At 40.8% G+C, this 22747-nt stretch overlaps 2 protein-coding genes across 3 annotated transcripts in view; both read right to left on the reverse strand.

Annotated features, from left to right (window-relative positions):
* The window catches only part of LOC102237376 (hepatic leukemia factor-like), a 37866-nt gene extending 28753 nt beyond the window's left edge, over positions 1-9113 (reverse strand). The window contains exons 1-2 of the mRNA XM_005808164.2: positions 7938-9113; positions 1314-1582 (exon numbers count right to left, since the gene is read on the reverse strand). Coding sequence (XP_005808221.1) covers positions 1314-1582; positions 7938-8133 — 465 coding nt within the window. The 5' untranslated portion in view covers positions 8134-9113. The remainder of the gene's footprint in view (positions 1-1313; positions 1583-7937) is intronic.
* A 3146-nt stretch (positions 9114-12259) lies between these two features.
* Positions 12260-22281, reverse strand: LOC102220550. Of its 2 annotated transcripts, XM_023344937.1 has the most exons (3): positions 21663-22281; positions 21214-21316; positions 12260-17962 (listed from the first exon to the last, which is right to left on the reverse strand). In XM_023344937.1, the coding sequence occupies exon 3, from the start codon at positions 17532-17534 to the stop codon at positions 13392-13394; it is 4143 nt and encodes a 1380-aa protein (XP_023200705.1). In that variant the 5' UTR covers positions 17535-17962; positions 21214-21316; positions 21663-22281; the 3' UTR covers positions 12260-13391. The 2 variants fall into 2 exon arrangements, with proteins under 2 accessions (XP_023200705.1, XP_023200706.1); XM_023344938.1 differs by lacking the exon at positions 21214-21316.
* Positions 22282-22747: the final 466 nt, after the last annotated feature.

A 22747-nucleotide genomic window follows, 5' to 3' on the forward strand; every position in this document is an offset into this window, starting at 1 on the left:
TATTTGATAAACTTCAAACAATTATTCAGTAAAGTATCCAAACTATCATCACGATTACTGAATTGTTTAAAAAAAAATAATTGAAAAATTATACATAATTTTTCAAGATCATCCATGTTGTCTGCCCTCTCACCATTATTTTGCAGAAATCAGTTTCTACTGTGACTTTAAATATGTTTTTTTTTCTTTGTCTAAAAGGCAAATTATGTAGATCATGATTGATTTGTAAAAGCAAGAAAAGGGTAATACATTCAAGTGGGTAAATAATTTTATAGGCACTTATGATTTTCTGTAGAACGCTAAACTAACATCACCATGGAGGGTTAATTTAGTGTCTTCTGGACCATTTTTGTTATGATTTAGCAACATGTTTTGGATCATAATCCTGCTGAAAGAGTCAATGAAATCCCATTTTCAGTTTTCTGGCAGAGGATGGCAAATTTTCATTTAAAATGTCCTGGTAATACAAAGAGTTCATAATACAAGGCACTGTAGCAAGTTTACTACGGCCGGTTATAAAGAAGCAGGTCCACAGCATCACAGTTTACCTACCATTTTGTTACCAAAAAGCTACACATCACACCATGCATAATCTGACTATCATGCATGGTTCCAGTAGTAGCAGAAAACTTTACACATTTCCACTTGTGAAGAAATTGCTTTTTCCAGACCTGACTCCCACACAACCAATTGGCATGAAGAGTGTGGTTGCTATGTAGATCTGGTGACTCTTTTCTGCAATTGTTTAAGTGAGGTTTAGAGATCAACACACATAGATCTTACTTGAATGGCATGTTCTCTTGTCTTTCCTATTATGAGGAAACAAACTAAGAGAAACAAGCCTCTTTGTTGTTACTCTATGTATACCACAAAGAAGCAGAAAAGTCATGGATTACATATAGAATGTTCTATTCTGTTCATGTTGAAAAAGTAAGATAGGAAATACATAAACTGCTTCAGTAACTCTTTTTATAAAAGAAATTCATAGACACAAAAAAATATATTTTCCCTTTGAATATAAACACTCAAACTAAAGGTCTGCTTTAGCTATGTTTTTCGGTGAAAGAATAATGTTTTGCCTAAATAAACGTTTCTTTTAAGTTTCCTTTGCTTTTATGCATGTTAATGTCAAAAAGCAACACCGTACTGCTCAATCACTACATTGAGCAGTACGGTGCGGTATGTGTTGGTTATACAGACTGCTTTTACAGTAGGAACAGACAAAACAACCTACCAAACCACCGTACTACTCAGTGGAAATGAGTCAGTAGTTCGGACACACCTTCAGTGGTTTCCATGTGTCATAATCCTACCTGAGAGGGTATTTGGGCGCTGGTTGAGCTGGGCCCGTTACTATGCATGCCCATCCCATTCTCAGTCAGGAACTCCTCCAGATCCATGTACTGCAGCTGGAAGAGGCCTCCGTCGCATGGAAGGGTCCTTTCCCACAGCAGTGGCCCCAGGAAGGCCGACTGGGAGTTGGGTCGCAGCGGACCAGATCCTGGGGTCCCTCCCGTCCCGCCGGGGCCTCCGTTGTTGATGCCCAGCGAGTCTTCATCAGAGTCCTGCGGCTTGTCTTTGTCTGGAGGAAGAGAAGGAAGGATATTTCAGAAAACAGCCCAATGAAACTGATTGTGTTTGACAAGTAAAGGTCAGACAAATTATCCATTCTCTGAGTTGCACTGCTGGAATTTATTTGGTCAAATAAAATCTCAAAATCAGCTCTATTCTGACAAGGTGAGATAAGTTGAAACTATTATGTTGGAAAAATGGAAACGGAGCAATTAGACACTGAATACATTTCACAGGGACTTTAATTACAAAGGCAGTGGCCTGATTATCTCCTCCACTGAGATCTAATTAGTTTGTTCCTCTTAAACTGCCCTCTAACCACGATGTGCAACGATTTATTGATGTTTCTATTAAACACTAAACAAAGGCCTGTCAAAGCAGTGCAGTAAAATGTCATTTCATTTCACAGCTACATCTTTCCCTCAACAGAACAGTTGCAGAGTTGCAATAAGAATGCTTTAAAATCCCAGATAAAAGATGAAAATGGCAGCATTTTTCAAAGGAGAAAACAAAACACTCAACAGGTTTGATCTTTAGTGGGCAGAACACAGCGATGACACATTACCTCACTCAGCCAAGCCTTTCAGTCGCTGATTAAATCTACTCTACGCTCAACAAAAAAATCATCATACCAAGATTTTGCTCTTCTAGCTGATTTTATTCAGTGCATTTTCTGGTTTTATATCAGATTCAAATAAGAAATTTAGTCAGAATTGTTCAAACAGGTTGGTAGCAGTGTTGCCTTACAGCTAGAATGTTCCTAGCATCTTTCTGCATGTAGTTCACATGTTCTTCATGTGCATGCATTTGTTTTCTCCAGGCACTCCGGCTTCCTTCCACAATCCAAAAACATAAATGTTATGTTTATTGTGCCTTAGATACGAGTGTGTGTGTGTGTGTGTGTGCGTGCGTGTGTGGGTGTGGGTGTGTGTGTGTGTGTGTGTGTGTGTGTGTGTGTGTGTGTGTGTGTGTGTGTGTGTGTGTGTGTGTGTGTGTGTGTGTGTGTGTGTGTGTGGGTGTGTGTGTGTGGGTGTGTGTCCATGAGGGCATGGATGTGTGTCTCTGTGTTGTTCTCATTCTTGTGCACTGTCCATGGTCCTGAAACATTACGTATTATATGGAATATATGAATTTAAATGACAAATACTGTCAAGTCAAGATGCTAAAATATTCCTGTGAAAGAAATCTGAAATTCTGCTGCTAAGTGTTTAAACCGAACTGAAACGTGATTCAACACACACTTTTAATCAACTAGGTTATTGTGTTGTTTCTTCAGCTCAATAGTTCAGGATAAATGTAAAAATATATGTGGAAAAGATTATGAGGTTATGAAATTTTTTATTATGGTCTCATTTTTTGTGGAGACTTTCCACAGCTAATGTGCTACACTAAGACAAGAAAATATAACACTTCGACAAGCAGCTGAGAAATTTGTTTCCACTCGTTTTTTTCCTCTCCTTTTTTTACTCGTTTTTTTCCTCGCTCCCCAGAACCACTTAGCTGTAATCATTAAAAGGCATCTAAAAATAAAGTTGACCAGCCTCAAACTTTGACCCCACTGAGAGGCAGCAAGACAGATGCGGGCTTGCTGCATCAATAAACCATTACCATAAAAAAGGAAATCCTTCACATTACACATGAAAGGCAAGGAAAATGAGTCAGTAAATAAATACATGGAGCAATGATGTCATACAATGTCACCACTGTATGCAAATAAATGGCACACTAAATTAGAAAGGTGATGAAATACTGAAAGAGCTTATTTAGAAAGGATGAAGGGGGTAGAAAATGGAGCAGGATAGAATGACGGTGGAAGAGTCTCAGCAGCCAAGAACTGAAGAGCTTTAACATGTGAGTGAATACAGCTGGAAAACAGCTGCGGAGGGACGGAGAGACGGGGAGGAGAGGACAGAGGCCACTGTGTTCGTTCTAATCTCTCCACGGCAGCATCTTTACCACCTGCCTGGCAGCTTTCTCTGAATTTTTCTGAATTATTCCACAGAGTGAAGAGAAACACCAGGAGGGGAAATTAAACATGTCACTAATGGCAGGATAACAAACTATCACAACAAAAGGAAGAATAGATTGTTTTAGCCTTTGTTTAAGCGATCACTTTCGAGATTGGTCTGTTGTTTGTTTTGATTCCATATCTCTACCAACTGATTGAGAAATTCCTTCTTTCTTGATACTTTGCTTCTCTTCTAAGGAATGCGACTTTATTGCAAACTCAAAGTGTACTTATAGTGTTATTTAATATCCACTTAATGGCTTTTTCCAGTATTTCTATTCTAGTTTCCAGTGCAAATATCTTCATTCACTTGAATTAAGACAGTTCTGAAATTCCTTATAATTGATGAAAAAGTACTAGTTCCAATGGCAGATTATTTTCCTTATAAAATGGGGAAAATGTCCTGATATAAGCAAAATAATTTGTCACTTAAACTAGTACTAGTAAACCTGAGATATGGTACTGCATAAAAATATGAGTAGATTGGCAGTTTCCGAAATGCTCAATGTTAAGTTGTACACTATCTGGAATAAGTGTCTGCTAAGCAGGTATACCTAATAAAGTGGCCAGTGAGAGTAGTTTCAGGGGGCGCATTAAAAGGTCATCAGAGAGCCTTGAGGAAAAATCAAAACAATCAAATTAACTCTGACAGCTGGAACTGAGGACATACAGAAATGGCAGACTGGTTTAATACTTTTGCACAGTGCTGTAATTGAAGGCAAAAAAGCCTGTATGTCAACACGATCAAAGATGTGTTTAACTATTTATATGAAGAAGGTATTTATAGAAGCAGATGTTTTCAGAGGAACTCTGCAGGGTGTTTTTTCTCTAACTCCAGGTCTCAGGTGCAGAATGATAATCTGAAAGTTACTCAGAGGCACCTGCTGAGCCTGCTGCACTTCTTCACTCTATTAAGTTGAGCAGAAATATTTTCTTTACTATTAATAAATTAGAGGCAGCAATTAAAGTGCACAATTAGCATGGTGTCTTTGAAATATTTAAAGTCCCCAGAAACGATTCACACCTCGTTTTGTGGAACTCTGAGCAGTTAAATTATGAGAACATGAAGAGGAAAGCCCTTAATTTTTTTGTTGTCTTGAATAGCTTCAGAGTGTGTTCACTTTATTATTTTTCCATTAGGCTTCATCACTTTATAAAGTATCTTGTTGTTTGCAGAAGAAGCTGGAACACTTTGTAATTTGAAATATTCAAGACACAGCAGTGCAGCTGTGCTACAACAAAAGGAGGTCAGGGACATTTTAATAATTTAATGGTTGTTAAAACAAAATTAGGCAATCAGTGCTTGTTTTTATACAGTATCCCTGTAACAAGCAACAGCATAAACCTAATAAAGTAAGAAAATAACCCAAACCCAACTGTACAGAAAGTCATCTCTATAAGGTAGATGTAGTACTTCAGCTACATTACCATCTACTAACCATCTACTTCAGCTACAGAGGGCAAGCAGATGGTACGACTACGTGTAAAGTGGCACCTTTAATTTAAGCGATAGTGACACTTTGAACTAATGTGGACAAGTCATTAAAGTGCACCAGGGCTTACACTGAATGTAATACAGCAAAAAGAATGGGCAAGAGACTGGAAAGATGGATGATTTGAATAAATCTAAGGAAGACATTCAAGAAAAAAAAAGAGTGAGAAAGCAAGAAAGACAGAAGAGATGAATGACTTTGGAGAAGGAGCCACAGTGAGGAGACTGAAAAGAGGAAAACAAACCCTGAGAACATGTAAATGAGCAGAGGGAGTCTTGGGGAGTGAAAAACAGAGGGATCAGGCAAGAAGAGAGCAAGACAGAGGAAAAAACTCAAAGACGTGTGAGAGAGAAGGAGAGAAATGTGTGAGATGGAGTGGGTGTTTGCGAAGGCGTCAAACAAAGCTAGCCAGGGGGCAGAGGGGTAAAAACACAGCAGAAGAGTCCACTATGAACAGAGGAAGGGGAAGGGCAACAACATCCAGAGGCAACCTGGAAAAAGAAAAGCCTTCCTTGGATTGCCCCTGAATGCATCACCTATCAGCAGAGAATGCAGCACGCGCTGACAGCGAGGGTAGTGGGAGCCTTTCAGATGCTTTCTGGCTCCTCGGAGAGCCTGTCAGCTGTGCTCACCATCATCATCCTCCTCCTCATGCACAGAGGGGGAAAAAAATCGAGAGGAAAGAGCGGCAGCTGCACCAACAAACCACCAGGGGTCGCCAAATTGCGCTGGCCAACTTTTCTTTTGTTTTCCTACATCTGCGTGTGTTCACTTTTCACTACTCTTGGTAAGGGGTTGATTTGCAGGACGCCACTAGTCCAAAGACGACCAGTTTTGTGACACAACTTTTGCTGTTTTAAAAGAAAAGAGTTGAGATGTTTGCAAAAGAAGAGTAATCAGCTGGTGGATCAATGTAAACCAGAGCTTAAAAAATGCTACCGTATCAGGTGTGTGTGTGTGCATGGGCATGTTTTAGCAGCAACGACATCTCTACAGTCGGAGAGAAAAAAGAGGCAGCCTGGTTAATATTTTGTCGTGGCAGCTGGTGCATGGGAAACAATTCAATTCCTCTCACTAACCCCTTTCTAAACAGTCAGGAGAATCAGACTCAACAGAAACAACCACTCTTTTTTTTCCCTTCAATCTCATCCAGATCAGTGCATTTCACCGCCAAAAGCAAAACAAAAGTCTCTAAAAAATCCAGCAGGCCTGCAGACAGAGGGCTAAAGGGAAACCAGTGTGCATGTGAGTGTGTTGAGTAAGCAGCTCCTCTGTATTTTACAATCACACATACCCACACAGTCACATGCACACACACATGCATACACCCATGAATAATCCCCCAGAATATTCCTTTGAGAGACTCTGTAATGATTAATGCTTGTTTGCATTTTAGATCAGGACTCAACCAGGTAATTATTTTCCAAATCTGCAAAGAAGAATGGCAAAAGTCCATCCAAAACTTCCAAAACAAAATCCAAAACTTATTATATTTGCCTCGATTTAAAACGTAGAAAATTACCGGAGAGTGTATTTTAAATTAGGCAAATAAAACATGAGAAAATGCAAAAACATTTCGTACTACTCTTCACAAATCTTCAGGCTTTCCACAGGAGAGTAAAATGTACATTATAAAACTGAATTTGCTAAAGTATTTACCACCAGTTAAATTATTTCCATTTTTATATAACATGTTAGCTTGCAAGTATAATTTTCAATAGCAATTTAACTTCAAAGACAATAACTGGTGTTCAAAGAAAAATTTAAGAAAAGGTTTAACACCATAAACATTGAAGTTTTGGCAAAATGAAACAGGAAGTGCTTGTTTTGAAGAGAGAGCAGAAAACCGTTATTGTAGAGGTGTGAGCTTAACAGTGAGAGTGTTGGAGGTTGGAGTTTATTTTGTTCTGAAACAACCCAAAGTCATTAATAACAAATCTCAGATTATTATGAAGCAGTAATAGCCAAATTGGGGAATGTCCCTGACTAATAAATCAAACGACCCCTTAATATGCACAAACGTTGCAGTGTTTGGCTTCAGTTCTACTTGATGAAAGGAACAAAAACATTCAAATTTGAAAACTGCTGTTTACTCCTTTTACTGGCATGTATTAAAAAACAATGTGGAGAACGGTTATATGCTGTGCATAATGTTACTATAACATGTCTCTCATATACTACAGTGACTCAGAGGGGACAAAATATATCATTTATCCAAACAATTTAAAGTTACCTGCTTATTTTCTCCTGATCACAACAGAGAGACTATTCATGAGACTCCAGTTCCTGTTATCTGGCTAATTTAGCGACAGCATGACTGCTGAAATCACACTTGCAAACAATCCCTGCTATTTAAAATAAATGTTTTATCAGTAGATGTCAGGAAAAAATGCTTACACATTTCATAGAATCAATTCAAATGTCTCATTAATGTCTTGCGACTGTGTTTTTTTTATCATTTCTTTTAAATACGGGAGGTTAGACCAGTTAGGCCAAATTATCTTAAAGACAAGTTTAGTTTAAAGAGTAAACTTGGTTATTATTCAATAAGATGGGTTTTTTTTAGTGGTTAAATACTCAGAATTCATAAATATTAATTTAAACAGTCACATGTAAATAAAATAAATGCAAATTGTTACAACTGTTTTTGTTAGATTTTATGGCTTTGGATCCATTTAATGCATCAAATAAACACCTCATATGGCATCCAAGCATCACTGACAGGTGTTTGAGAACTTTTTGTTCCTGTTTCCTGCTCATTTCTGTGTGCTATCCCAGCACTGGCTCCCTGGTTGAGGTGTTTCCCTTTAATAATTTCCATGCTTTTAGGAAGCCCTCCTCTGCACTCACGTGCACCCACTCACCCTTCATCTCGCAGCAGTCCTTGGTGACCCTCTGGTCGGCCTTGATTGGCAGCTGGAGTAGAGACTTCAGGTTGGTCATGGAGGTCAGGTGTCCGCCTTGGGGGCCACTTCCAGCCGGGTTGCTGGCCCCAAACTGCGGACTGGTGGCCCCTGCAGGGAGATCCGGCGGCAGGAGCTGCGTGAGAGGCCTTGACATAACTTCTAGGGAAAAGAAGGAGGAGGAGGAGGTGGAGGGGGTAGGTGGAGGGAGGTGGAGCGGAGCAACCTGCAGAGTTGGAGCTCAAGATCAAAATAATCCACTCAGAGATTGTAGTTAACGCGCGTGCCGTAAAAAAGGCGAGCAGACAGGTGAGGCGTGCGTGAGATCTCCTCTTGAAATCCCGCTTTTCCCTCGGCCCATGTAAAATGTGCAAAAAGAAATTAAAATTTAAAAACTGAGAGTGGTGGGTTGGGGGCGGAGGGGGGGTCTATCTCCAAAATGGCAGCATGCTGAGCAGGTTTAATTCATCCCTCTGGAGTTGCTGTCACCGCGTTCCTCTCGAACACAACAAACACCGCCGCACTTCTGAACGATTGACCCAAGTCCTCTTCGAGCTTGTGGAAACAAAACCGGTCCAGCTCGGCTGTCAGCTTGACAGAATCCCTAAAAATGTCCCTCCAGATGGAAGCAACAAACAGTGACAGTAATAATAAAAACAGAAAAGAAGGCGTCTGACTGTAGTCCCGTGCACTGAGAGAAGAAAGATGATTAGAATCAGCAGAATATGAAGAATCGGCGGTGGGAAGTCTTCCGGGCGGAATAATCCATCAAATCTGAGGTGAAATGATCGAAATGATCCGATGATAGAAATAAAGAGAAATAAAGAGATTCCCCCCGAAAGAAAAAATAATAAAATCCAGTAGTGGAGAGAGCCAGCTAGATGATTGCTCTTATTTTCCTCTCTCTCTCTCGCGCTCCCTCCCTCTCTCACCTTCACGCGCACATACACACTCGCGCATTTTTTTCCTCGGTTTTCGCTTTTCTCCCTCCGCCTGTCAGCTGGAACCAACACGGGCCGCTCGCGTCACGTCACTGCTCACGGGGGAAAGGCGCTCGGAGGCGTGGATCGTTTGCATACGTTGGCCACGCCCACAACCCCAAAACAACACCCTCCGACGTACTTAAAATCGACCCTTGTGCATTCACGTACACGGATAAAGTGGTAAATAGGAGGTTTTTTTTCTGCCAGAATGTAAAAAAAAATTTTTTTTCTTATTGTTGTATTTATTTTTTATTTACATTTAACGAATATTTATTTATTCTATCTTTTAAATCGCTTTGCACATTTTCACATATTGGACTTTTTTCTAAAAATGTTTATAAAGCAGAAAGTGAGGTGGAAACTTACATATTCATACTTATTCATCAATGCAACTCAGTTGACTTTGGAATAGTTTTCTTTATGCAATTTAAAGTTTTTAATTATTATTTAGTTAGTATGCAGTGGAACGTCTGTGTGCCGTTTTTCCATTGTATTTTCTTGGGGTGAGGGTTGAGAAAACAACAAAACAGCAACTAAAGTCAAAATATGTTTGTATGTCTTTTAAGACAATAACAAATATGTTTATAAATGTTTAGTGTTTAGTAATTGTTTTATTTTCTTATTCATTTCTGTTAATATTTCATTATATTTTATTTTTTTAAATTTTCCAAAAATGCCAAGTTGATCTGTTTAGATCTTAGTAACATGCGCCAAACAGAATATTTTCAAGAGTTATATGTCTATAGCTTCAGACTTGTTTGCAAACTGGATTGAAATGCATGCAATTTAAATTAACTATGTCCAGTTCATTTGAATCACATATGATTTTAATAACAATTCAATAAAATTGAAAAGTTAAACTATTTTTTAGTAAATTATTATTACTTTTTATTGGAAAGAAAAATAAAGGGAGTTGTGCATTACCAACAACCAGAGTCTCCACTAGTTTAGGGGGAAAAATTGAAACAAATTTACAAACACTAAACCCCTATGTATTTATGTTTCAGTATTCATGGATAGATTTAGATTTTTTTTTTAAACATGACCTATTAAAGTAGGCAGACATACATGTTTTTTGAGAGAGTCTCAAATATTTGTGGATTTCAGCTATTCATGGACAGTTGTGGTCCCTATCTCTTGTGAATATCTGGGGTCCACTGTACTTTATACAAGACATATTGAAAAATACATGTGAAGCATGGCACTTTTGGAAATAATTTTCTGCCAGGTAACTTATTTGGCCCATATTTTTTAGATATTATGAGCTGAATATACAGCAGTCTAAAAGAGATGAAAAAAGTTTACAAAGAAAAAAACATTTTAACATGTCTGACTTCATTATTAACTTCAGGAATACTTAGTATACAACATATTATAAAAACCTGTCATCTTTCCAGGGTTTTTTCAGCCGTTTCTTTTTAACAAGATTTGTTTTCTCCAGTTTTTCTTGAATGCAACATAATTAACATAAGCATGGCGCCTCCTTGAAGTTCCAGCCAATAGCGAGGGTTTGCTGGGTCGGTTGTGCTCCAAACATCGGCCCCTGAGCTGATTTTTCACTCCACCCCTCTACTCTTTTCTCACGCTGTCAAGTAAACAGCAGGACACAAAGCCGACGCAAACACCGCGGACTGAGAATATATCATGAACCAGACGCACGACGACGACTCTTTCGCGTTTGCTTTTGATCGGTGCCTTCAATTGAATATCTGTATCCACATTAACGAGTCAAAGAAAACAGATGTAGCCACTTCGCATAAGTGGAACAATATGATTTGGCACATTTAACGCCGCCGAGGATACCTACACAAACTCCGATGTGTTTTTTAAGGTTGTGTCTTAGAGCATCTGAATAAAAATCAGGGATATACCCTTTAATCTCGTTTAAAACGACCGTTTGAGCGGCGGTCTGTGTGCTCCTCGCGCTCCCAACTCCGAACAATCACATGTCCTTCGCACGCGCCTCAGCATTGCCTACCGGCTACAGCGTCGCACGGCCATTGGCTGAATCTGGGTCACTCGCAGCCGATCTTAGCTTCCCATTGGTTGAAAATAGGTCAGAGTCCCCGCCCAAAGGTTCCCCCCTTGCTCTAGCCACGTGAGGTTTGTTTAGTTGTTTTTTTTTTTTTTTTTTTTTTGGAGGCTCAATTAAAGATCACATTTACACGCTTGTCGACTTCCTCAAACTAAACGGTTTAAAAGGATTTAACATTCAAATAAGACTTTACAGAAAAATAGAAAATAGTTGCAATTGTGATGTTTCTTAGATACCATAAAGACAAAAAACAGTCTTGTGTATGATTTATAATTGATATTTTACCTGTTGCATTTTGGCTGTTAAGTCACATAATTTGATGATGTACACTATATTACCATTATTGTTAATTTTGTTTTTACATATTAATTTTGGAACTTTTTGTATGAACCTACATATCAGATGCTGCTGTTACACCTGAATTTACCCTGTGTGAAACAATAAAGGATATTTCGATTCTATTCTAAAGTGCGCTTACGGCAAAGTTTTTAGACACCATCCTTTATTGTCCCTGAGAAAATTTATGACTGGAAAACCTGAAGCTCTAAGAATTTCCAGACTAATACAGCAGCTGTTGCACCTGTTTTATGGGTCTCGGTGTCAAATTATATTGCTGCTACACACTGTATGCATAAGGAAACACAAAATGATCACTAGGGCCGAAATAGACTGCTTTACACACACTTTAAACACCAGTGTATGTACGTTGAAATGTTTTACATCAACAGCTTTGTTTGATCTAACTTTCACAAGAAGTTTCAAATTGAAATTCTATGGATTTCTTCGACGGAGCGAGCCACTACTAGCATTGTAAACAGCACCATCTAGTGGCTCATTATTGGTAATACAGCACACAAAAAAACTTGCTTTAGGCTGCATGATGGCGCAGACGTCTGCATAGTTATAGCTCGTCAGGATGGAGGTCCTGGATTTGAATCCCAACCTTATGGAGCATGTATGGTGTCTCCCCATGCATGCATGGGATTTTTCCAGGTGCTCTGGGATTCTCCAAACAGTCAGAAAACATGAGCCTTAGATTAATTGTTCTCTTTAAATTGTACCTTGATGTCTCCTTGTTCTCCTGTGAGACTAGTGACCTGTCCAATGACCACTGGAAATGGGCACCAATTCAAAGGCATTCAGAAATGACACTAACAAATGCTAAATAAAGCAACAACTTAATTAATACACTGTATAAATTATCAATGTAGAAATACTATAAAAAGTGAAAACAATTAGATTTACCAGAATAAAACTTAAGAAAAGACATTTCAGGTGTTTATTCAAGGTTTTTCAACAACTCACTTTTAGGCAAAGGATAGTAATTTAGTCATATTACATGGTTTAGTTTTACAGAAAAAAAATGGATAAGCACTTCTGGACAGGACCTAAATAAGAACTATGTGTACACGTTTCTGTTACAAAAATGGAGCCAAACTGTGTTTGAGCAGGTAAACGGAATTTCAGGTAAAAGTAAGGGAGGGATGATCACATTGATACATATAATTATGATTTTACAAACAACGTCTCAATTCGTCCCCTCCCACACTTAGAATAGCAACGATAAGATAAATGAAAACTGGGAGTAAAAAACAGCAAATAATATTTATATATAATAAAATATAATACTAATTGTACAGTACACGCGTTATTTCTGTTGTCCTTTTCATATCCTGAAAGAGTTAACAGCTTTAGTCATGTTTGTGTTTCATTCACACATTTTTTAAAAAAAGTAACAAAAGTAGTGTACAGTATAAAAACGGTTGACTATGCTTTTGTGTTTCAGCTTCTTTTCCGTAAATCACATAGCATCAAGCTGTGCCACTTTTGTGAGCTACTTGGTATTAGATCCTAAAGAGATTAATTTATATTAAGGGGAAATATCTCAGCATAAAATGTGAATCTGTTCAGTGTAATAAACAGAGCATTAAATGAGGACTACACAGTATAACTATGAATAATGTGATAAAGAATAAACTGGTACATCAATCAGCCCTATGATAAACATCCGATTTTTGTTGATGCACAAACACGGCAAAAGGGATTTAGAACAAGACAAACATGATGGAAATTACTGACAATTTTCAAACAGATGCTACAAAATAAAACACGATCTTTAGTTCCTTTACCTTTGAGGAACAGGAGGCAGATAGTTTGGGCGGTTTTGATTTTAGGCCTTTAGAAGTCCAAGTCATTTTATTAACCACCTCTGCTGTTGTACTGGGATTGTTTAAAGGCTTGTCCAGATAAGGGAGTAGGGATAGTCTGGTAGTTGAACTAAATCTTCCCCTTTCAGTCCCCACCCTATTTTGTTAAAAACGTGCTAAGATCTTGGATTATTTAATAAAATATAAACATCAAAAAACAATCTAGTCTAAAAAAAGAGACAGTTTGTGTTTACTGACTGTACTCAGTCAGAACTGTTGATCTCTCAGGCTGGGCCAGACCCAGAACTGTCAGCGGGACTGGAGCGTGGTCACTAACTGACACTGATCTCATCCTTGTCAGCTCCCAGTTTTCAGCAACACTGCCAGTGCTCGCCCCCCGGCAGGAGAACCTGTGGCGGGCCAGGAGACATGGGTTCCAGAAGCGATGTTGGCATTTGTGGCACTGGAATGCAGCCTGCTTGAGATGGCGACTCCTGTGTTTCAAGGCTTTGTGTAATGAAGTGGTGCGTCGCCCACACACCTGGCACCGCAAGCGGGCGTGACGCCCTGAGTTTCTCGGTGGGTGTCGGACGGCGTGGTGCACCAGCAGGGAGCCCTGTTTTGCGTATGTGGCACTAGGGCAAATGGGACAAGGAAAGCGCTTGAGGGGGACATCCATAGAGGTGAGCCCTGTGACTCTGACCGCACCCCCGCACCATGACTTTACTTTCATCACCCCCCCCTTCATCCTCAGCTGGGCCAAGAGCTTTTTCCTGTTGATGTACGCCTGCAGTCTTCCCTTTTTCCTCCTCAGAATCATCAACTTCTTGCGAGTGTCTTTACTCAAAGGAACTCCCACCAGCTTCCCGTCTCTCATGATGCTGTGGATTACGATGCGCCGTTTTTTCTTTCGGTGCTTTCTTGTCTGTCCATGGCGCTTTTGGAAATTTTTTGAGCGGTAGTGAAAAGGGTGTTGCAACTGTTGTTGTGGTTGTTGCTGCTGCTGCTGTTGTTGCTGCTGTTGTTGTTGTTGTTGTTGTTGCTGCTGCTGCTGTTGCTGCTGCTGCTGCTGCTGCTGCTGCTCAGCAACTCCCTGTGGGATGTGGGATGATCCAGCATAGTTGGAACCTGAACCGGAATCATAAAACAGTGGAGAATATCCAGAGGGTTGAGACTGGTTGACACGTTGACCGTTGCGGTCAATGCCATGTTGTGACAACTTGTGTCGCACCAGGCTGTTGGAGTAGGCAAAGGCTTTGCCACAAACTTCACATCGAAAGGACTTCTCCAGGCCCACCCCACCGCCGTGGACAGTCTGTTGATGTGCTGTCAGGTGGAAATAGTGTCGGAAAGACTTCCAACATACTGTGCAGGTGTAAAGCCGCTGGGAGGGAGTGCCAGATGTTGGAGACTTCTCTTCTTGGGAGCATGATGAGAAGTAATCCGAGTTTCCAGAGTTGGCAACTTGACTGATTGCAGCAGCAGCAGCTCCACCTTTTATTCTCCGACCCGTGTTGTCAATTTCCCCTTTTCTGTGAAGCTTTCCATGCCGAACAAGGCTCTGTGCATAGGCAAACAACTTCCCACAAAGGTTGCATTTGTAGTTCTTTTGACCAGAGTGTACGGTCAGATGCTTAGTGAGGTGAAAAGGTTCTCGGAACATTTTTCCACACACTTCACAGGCGTGAGGTTTCTCTCCCGTGTGAACCCGGTTGTGGCGCCTCAGTGTCTCCGCCCTTCTAAAGCGTTTGCCACAGATCTGACAGCCATACGGCCTCTCTGAGCCGTCCCCTGGAGGCGCTGGACTCCTCCTCCTCCTCACAATAGTGTTTGGATCCCTTTTTTCTCTGGGCTTTCGAGGCCTCCGAGGCTTTGTGTGGGGCAGGCTGGGGTGGGTCAAAGGCATGGTGGAACCGTTTAGGCTAGTTGATGATGGCCCGCTCATGTTTCCAAATCCCAAACCTCCCAGCAGACCTCCAATGATGTCTCTCCTTTCGCCTTCTCGACTTTCCGAGTTAATGTCACAGGAGGCGGCAGCGGCAGCAGCAATGGCTGACATTGCACTGCTAGTGACCTCATCCTCTGAATCATCCAACAAGGAAGACAAGGGAAGGTGGGGCTGCTGCTGTTGTTGGTGGTGGTGATGCTGCTGCTGGCTCTGAGGATGGGGATGAAGAGTTGGAGCTAAAGGGGCTTTCCGTAGAGTTTGGCCAGTCATTTCGTTGCCTAATGTATTCTCTGAGGAATAGAGCGTGGAAGACTGTGGACGCCTGTAATCGCCGACCCCACTATTGTAAGGCGCCTGGTTCTGGTATCGATTTCTGGAATAATCTGTTGCATACTTGTCATCTGTCATGCCAGCCCCATCAGTTGAAATTCCTACCCCACTCTCTGAACTATTTCCCATTTTACTGCTGCTTGGGTTGGATGTTGTATTCCCCCCACCGCTGGACCGATTTTTGGAGCTGCGGGGAGGTTTGCCACAAGCACCCGAAGCAGCGTGGTTGAGCAGAGAGGTACTCTCACGGAAACAACGCCCGCACGCCGGACAACGAAATGGCTTCTCATCATGAATCTTCTCATGTCTTGTAAGCGACTCCCGGCGGTTGAATGACTTTTGGCAAATGCTGCAAACAAAAGGCCGGTTTTCTGAGTGGGTGACACTGTGCTGGATAAGGTGACCTCTCTTTTTGAACCTCTTCCCACACTCACCACAGCAGAATATCCGCTCTGGGCTTGGAGAGTTACAGTCCGACTTCCTACTTTGGCTTTCTGGTGTCAAGCCATGGCTGCGGAGATGCCTTCGAAGGCTGGAAAGGTGAGTGAAGGTTTTACCACATTCACCACAGTGGTACAGGGGTTCTGGTTCAGGCTGCCCAGACGAGCTGCTATGACGTTCTTGTGGTTTGGACAATTGTTGGTTGCCATTGGCTACAAGCACAGAAGTGGAGCTAGAGGATGTGGAGGCTGATGAGGATGATGAGACAGTGGAAGATGACTGCTGCTGAGAGGAAGACGAGAGGAGAGAGGAGTGCTGTGTCTCACTTCCAATGCCACTTAGCCCAACACCCCCGGATCCCCCTCCCACAAGGCCTGAAGAGGAGCTCTGAGTGTGCCCACTTGAGCTGTTGTTATGGCAAGTCGTTACACTGCTGCTGGTGTGGCTGTGACCGCTCTGACTGTGGCTGCTACTTTCAGATTTTCTCTGGGGCAGATAACCTGCCATTGCCTTCTTCCTCCTGCTACCCCCACTTGAAGCAGATGCAGACGAGTTGTCTCCTGATTTTGTTATATCTTCTTTAGATAGAGACAGATGCAAGGGCAGGGGGAGGGGAAGGCCCGCCTCCTGCTGCATTAATGATGCTATCTGGTTTGAGGAAAGTACTGGAATGCTTTGGAAATCAAAGCCACTCAGTGGGGCAGGCTGAGGGGCTGGGTGCAGGGGGTGCGGGTGGTGAGTGTGGCTGTGTGGATGAGATAAGGCATGAGGGGTCAGCTGTTGTTGTTGCTGTTGGGTCTGGGGAGCGGTGTGGCTATGAGAGGAGTGAAGGGCAGGAGGAGGGGCCAGGGCTGAGTTGGATTCAGTCGCCCCCTGGCCAAGACCTAAACTAAGGTGGTTGTGAGTTCCCTGCTGGACGAGGAACTGCTCAAGGCTACTATTTGTTGGAACACCAGACAGAAAGTACTGGTTGGCAGCAAGCATGCAGCTGAACTGTTGGTGGAGGCTGCGGGGATCGGACTGGCCAACCAGGGGGACAGTAGTGCTGCCAGAGGGGTTATTAGAAGCTGAAGCTGAGGTGGAGGGAGAAGGTGAAGACGAAGACGGACCGGGTGAGGGTTGAGGTACAGAAAGACCCGGATGCAGCGGAGGAGGGGGTGGTGCAGGCGTGACCCCAATAACTCCAGCAGCCCCTCCACTGCTGCTTCCAGTGAAGTCAAAACGCCCCATCCCAGAGTGGAGCTGCTCCTGAGCAAGAGCTGCCTCAGCTGGATGAAAAGGCCGCAGAAACTGGGGATATCCGGATGAGGAACTCCCACTGCCACTACTGCTACTGCTGCTAATCTTACTGGACTTCCTGGAGCTGTGGGACGATGAGGACTGGCTTTGGTGGGAGATAGATGGAGGAGGGGCGCTCATTTTGGCGAATAATGATGAGGAGTCAGCGAAGGCATTGCTTCGAGAGCTCTGGAGGGATCCTAGCCCAAGACCGGACAGCAGACTTCCAGAAGTATCAGCAGAGGGTTGGTGCTGCTGCTGGAGCTGCTGCTGATGCTGCAGTTGGACTTGTTGGTGGCTCAGTTGTCGTTCCAAGCCAAGCCCTTTAAACTGGTGGGCTTGGTGTCCACTTAGCATCTCTAAGATGTCCATGGGGTACTTGCTGAACTGAAACATCTTTAAATATGGCTGTGGCAAAATGTCCAGAGGGCAGAACTATCTCTTCCACTAATTCTATAAAACCAGCAGAGCCTTTAGTAACCTCTGGGATAGTAAAACTTTTGTTTCAGCCCCAAGCTTTGAAAGAGCCACTTTAGTCCAACAACAGTTAATGCTTCATTAGTTCTCATAAATGTTTCACTAAGTTTATTTTTATTATGGGGTGAAGCCTTCAATTGCTTCAGGTGGGAGGTTATATAAAGGGTCATAAATAGAAAATTGACTAAATTACATAAAAGTCTGTAGTGTGTCTTTAAAGTGTTCCATTTTTTTAAGTTGAAGTCAGGCCAGGCGGTCCCACAGAGTGGAGTGTGTTCATTTTTCTAGAGGAGGATTAATCATCTCTTCAACAGTTTTCTGTCATCATATGAAAACCTCTGGGTAGCCTGAAGAAAAGAAAAACATGAAATCATTAGTGATCCTGTGCTTTGATTCTGATCAAATGAACAACACACAGAATGCAGTTAGTGACTAAAGCTTGAAGCATAATGACTCAATAATAAATCAGTTAAAGTCAATGCAGATAGGATCCTACCAGTTTCAAATTAAACAAGCATTTTTGCAGGTATTTTATTAAAGTAATAAGAAACTTACTGTGTAGTTTTGACACCTAGTTTAGACCAGAATGTTTTTGTCTTAGTGTAAATCTAATAGCTTTAAATATTTGAAGATAGATTACGTTTTACACAAGTATACAGGTAAGATATTTTATAAAATATTCTTTAAAAAGCATGTTCACATGTCCTCTGTATTCATTTATTTTTAGGTGTTTTCTAATCATAGTTAAATTAAAGCCATAGTTTCTATGCTACTTTTTTTCCTTGCTACTGTGATATGTTTTTGATGAAAAATATACAAGCAAGAAATTTAGCCTAACACGATTGATGGGTGATATGAACTTTCTATTTTATTACAATATTTTGTGGAAATTTTGGGAGAATAAAAGAAAAGGTTTCCACTTTTAAACAGGTTTCTTCAGGACACCTTAAAGAAAAGAGATTACTATCACTAAAACTGCATTTAATATCTTTTTAAATTTATTTATTTGTATTGATGCTGTCCTGGAACAATAGAGAAAACTATTCTGACACCACCTTCAGTTTTGGGGGGTTTTCAAACATCACTAATTGCTGTCTAATGTCATAATAAATCAAAACTTATATCATGATTGATAGCAATGATGAGACATTTGCCTATGAAACCCCTAAACACAATGCAATAAACAATCAACCACTTTAATAAGTCACTTTCTTTCAATTTATAGAAAAATAAATTCAATTGCAAATAAGACAACTCCAAACTATATACTGTATATATAACAAAATCATAGACCAAAGAAAAAAAACAAATTCTGTTTCTAAGCAGACACTTTGCTGTTTAAATGACTCCCTAAAAATTCATATACAGTGTTGATGTGTATAAACAGCAACAGCAATATTTTATGCATACTTTGATATGTTTTTGATACAAATTACATGAAACCTCCAGTGTTTTTTGAGACATGGCATCTCTCTGCTAACCAACTAGAAATGAACTAAACTATCAAAATCATCTGACCATCAGTCCAAAAGTTTGAGCCTCATATAAACGACTTACAGAGTGAATGACAATTATCTCTAAGAGCCACTAGCAATATACAGTAACCCAGTAATCAAATGTTGACTGAATCCTTTGTGTGTCTTTGATACGGTAATAACTGTAATGCAATACATTACCCGCAAATCATAACTGGCTGAAAGTTAGAAAAAGTAATTATTTTCATTGTAACTGTCACACCATACCCGTTCTTCTTCTTCTTCTACCACAGCAGTATCTTTGATGTAAATCTTTTAAGTCATCTGCTCGTGCCTATTAGTCGTGACTTTTCCTCCAAATGACACACAAAAAACCATCCATCATGTGAGGGTTAAATCAGCGCTTATTTCTGACCCTTCTCTAGCTTTCTGCAAAGCACTCGGCATGGAAACGTCTCCCTTGAGACAAAAAGCACAGAGGCCAAACAGTCTTGTGCGTGCTGTCACATCTGTGTTCGGTTTGAAGCTTGGCGGAATGACAGCAGAGGCTCACACAGTACAGTTACATTACTTTGAAGAATTTTGTGACAATACAGCATAAACTTTGTGCTGAAACAGCAAAAAAAAAAATTAAATAAATAAAAAACTGCTGCCAGAATCCACCAGGAACATAAGAGAATAATTATATAAAATCTGAAATTAAAGGGAGCAGTAATAACTGTAGGAGTAGAGAAACGATGGGGAACAAATATGGAACAAATGCTACTACTAACGAGGAATCTGAGTTTACAGAGCTGAAAGTGTAATCCCGAAATTAGGATTTTTTTTGTCTGATTTTAATTTTCTAAAACCACAAACAAATGTTTATTATACATTCAATAAAATGTTTTACCTACATACGTAATTAGCGTGGTCAACTTAATATAAGAAGTACAGCTAAAGTACAGGGTACAGCTAAAAGATCATTGGACATACAATGACAGAAAATAATTCAAATATAAACACACAAAAACAATCAGTCTGGTTCTGGTCTGTTTTCAGATGATAGATTGATAATAATGGTCTAGATGAGGCAGAGCATGTTGATCCAACAGAAGCTAATGGATTCATATTAATTATCACATTAGACTTTTTACACAAAAACATATTTTTATACAATACTAATGAATTGCAAATGTCAGAGCTGTGGAGCTGAAGCCACATTAAGACAGGATGTGCATCTCCAATATACAGCACTGTTTATGAAATCCAATCAGAAAGCGCCCACTCTGGACTGTAAACAGTGCTCACCAAAAACAATTAAAAATTGTGATGAAAGAAAAATGCTTGAGGGAAATTGAGATTAATAATGTAATCTGTGTAATCAAGTGGTCTCCCTGAAGTGTGACACACTACAGAAGTTCAGAACAGAAGAAAGAAAAGATCAAACTGTTGCTGAGATACAAAAACATTTGATGCAACTAAAAATGTGGCTAATTTTGTAGTTAGTTTAAAAACTGAATTCCAGTTTAACACGGTAGTATGTTGAATGTGACTCAGTATCTTCATGTAACAGCAACAGCTCATGCATTAATCTAAAACAAAAATCTCCCAAAATGTTACCAAGTAAACATTTTGATTCACACCTGCAGAGTCAACGCAGTTTCATAGCATCACCCAAACTGTGCCAGCAATGACTGATGACATTGTTTCGCCTTGTCTACAGATTTTAGTGGATATGAATCACCTAAAAAAAGATGACTAATTTAATTTCTTGTCAAAACAAATTATACTTCTTCCACTGCAAGATAAAACAAAAAAGGCAAGCACAACTGAACCTGATGGGTGTTAAGAGGGAAAATTAGGGTCTTGTCAGAGACTCCAGCCTCCCTTCACAGTCTCCATTTCTCTGTGGTGTTTTCATCTTGTCTGAGCTGCAGATTATGCGCCACTCTTTTCAAAACAAACATGCAACAACTGTTCAGATACTTGCAACATGCATTGATTTACGTGCTGAATTTGCTATCCATTCACATATTAAACCTCAACATTTTCAGTGAATGATACACTGACAACAACAGATGGAAAGATTTCTCTCTAGACCTGCAGCAATGGAACTGTTTACATGAGTGTTTGCATCTCACCGGCTAATCCACAGATCCGAAACTCCAGCTGCGTGTTAAGAAGAGAGTGGGAGAAAAAGAACACATCCCACTCTGTCCAAACGGAATATCACAGCTCGACAACCTTAAAAAAATAATCATATCAGGGGTTAGGTCGGACAAATAAGTCAGCAAACCCTGCTAGCATCTGCCAATAACCTCAGCCAGCTAACGTTGACTGCAACAAACGCTACTCTACCGCAAAAAAAGACATACAATCAAAATGTAGTGCCTTTCTATGAAGTGCAACACTCAACTCTATTTTGTTTTGAATTATATTTTAAGCGCTATGTAAAGCAAATAAGCAAATACAATTCAGAGCAAGAAAACGTTTTCTAGTCAGAAGCTACATGCTACCAACTTAGCAGAGCCGTTAGCTTCTCTATGCTAATGTCAGTCCTGCTGGAAGCTGCTTTTGTGTATGTTTTTACCTTCCAAAATACGAATCCTGGTTGGAAAACGCCGCTGGGAAACCCGGCGGTAAAAGTATGAGGGCATGGGGGAGGACGTGCGCTCTGAAAGCGGGGTCCCTAATGCCCGTCACCGGGGCCTTTTTCTCCATCCGTGGAAAAGCACCGTGAAAGGCCCGGGATCTCCATCTGCCCAGGAGGGCTACTGCTGCTGCTGCTTCTTTTCTCTCGCTAACAAAATCGCTGGCCTGCTCCCGTTTTGACCATTGTTTGAGTCCAAAGTCCTACACCTCGACTGACTCACTGCCGCTCAACGCCAACTCGTCCTCCTTATTTTGTCTCGGTTGTGGTTTTCCTGCTTTTCTCCCTGGCTTCCAGCTTCCCTCCCCGCCTCAGCTGCTTTAGGTGTCCCCCTCCGTAGACGACGGTTCCCCCGATGCTGCTGCTGCTAGCGGTAAAATGGTAGTTTCCTGTCTGCATAATGGTTCCGGGTAGAGCCAAGCAAAGGTAAGTCTGTCCGACTGGAGTCACAGCTATCAGATCCGATCCAGCATGATGCTCATGAATTAATGAAGCTGTGTGTGAGAAAGGCTGTGCGGGTTCATGCATCATGCAATAAAAATATAATTGCGTGCATTCTGACACTTTGTGCCATCAAGCTCCTGGGTGTGTGTGTGTGTGTTTTCACACCAAGAGTGCAAAAATGTTAATTAGGCTATTGAAGATGCCATCACGGCGCATGCCAAGGAGCATTGTTTGGTGTGTGTCAAACAGGTTTGTGTGGTTGGTATCTTTTTTGCATTTCAATGAGGTGTCCTCTTATTGAGCACTCATGGAAATAACTTGTTGAATGAACATTAAAATAATGCAAGAAAAAGGACTTTTTTTTCAACAATTTACACCGCTTTTATTATAATGTGCCTTCGATTATTTTTCTCAGAAGTGTGAATTTTCTAAATGTGAGGTCAAAAATAATCAAAGTGATTGATCATTGATCTTTTTGTTGTTGAAAATTTTCTTTCCCATTTAGAAATACAGAAAGCCTCCAAAGTCAGAATCCAAGTAGAAACACATATTTTCTGTATACAAATGAACTTGTTCGTTAT

Source organism: Xiphophorus maculatus, chromosome 13 (genome assembly GCF_002775205.1).
Source record: "Xiphophorus maculatus strain JP 163 A chromosome 13, X_maculatus-5.0-male, whole genome shotgun sequence".
NCBI lineage: Eukaryota > Metazoa > Chordata > Actinopteri > Cyprinodontiformes > Poeciliidae > Xiphophorus > Xiphophorus maculatus.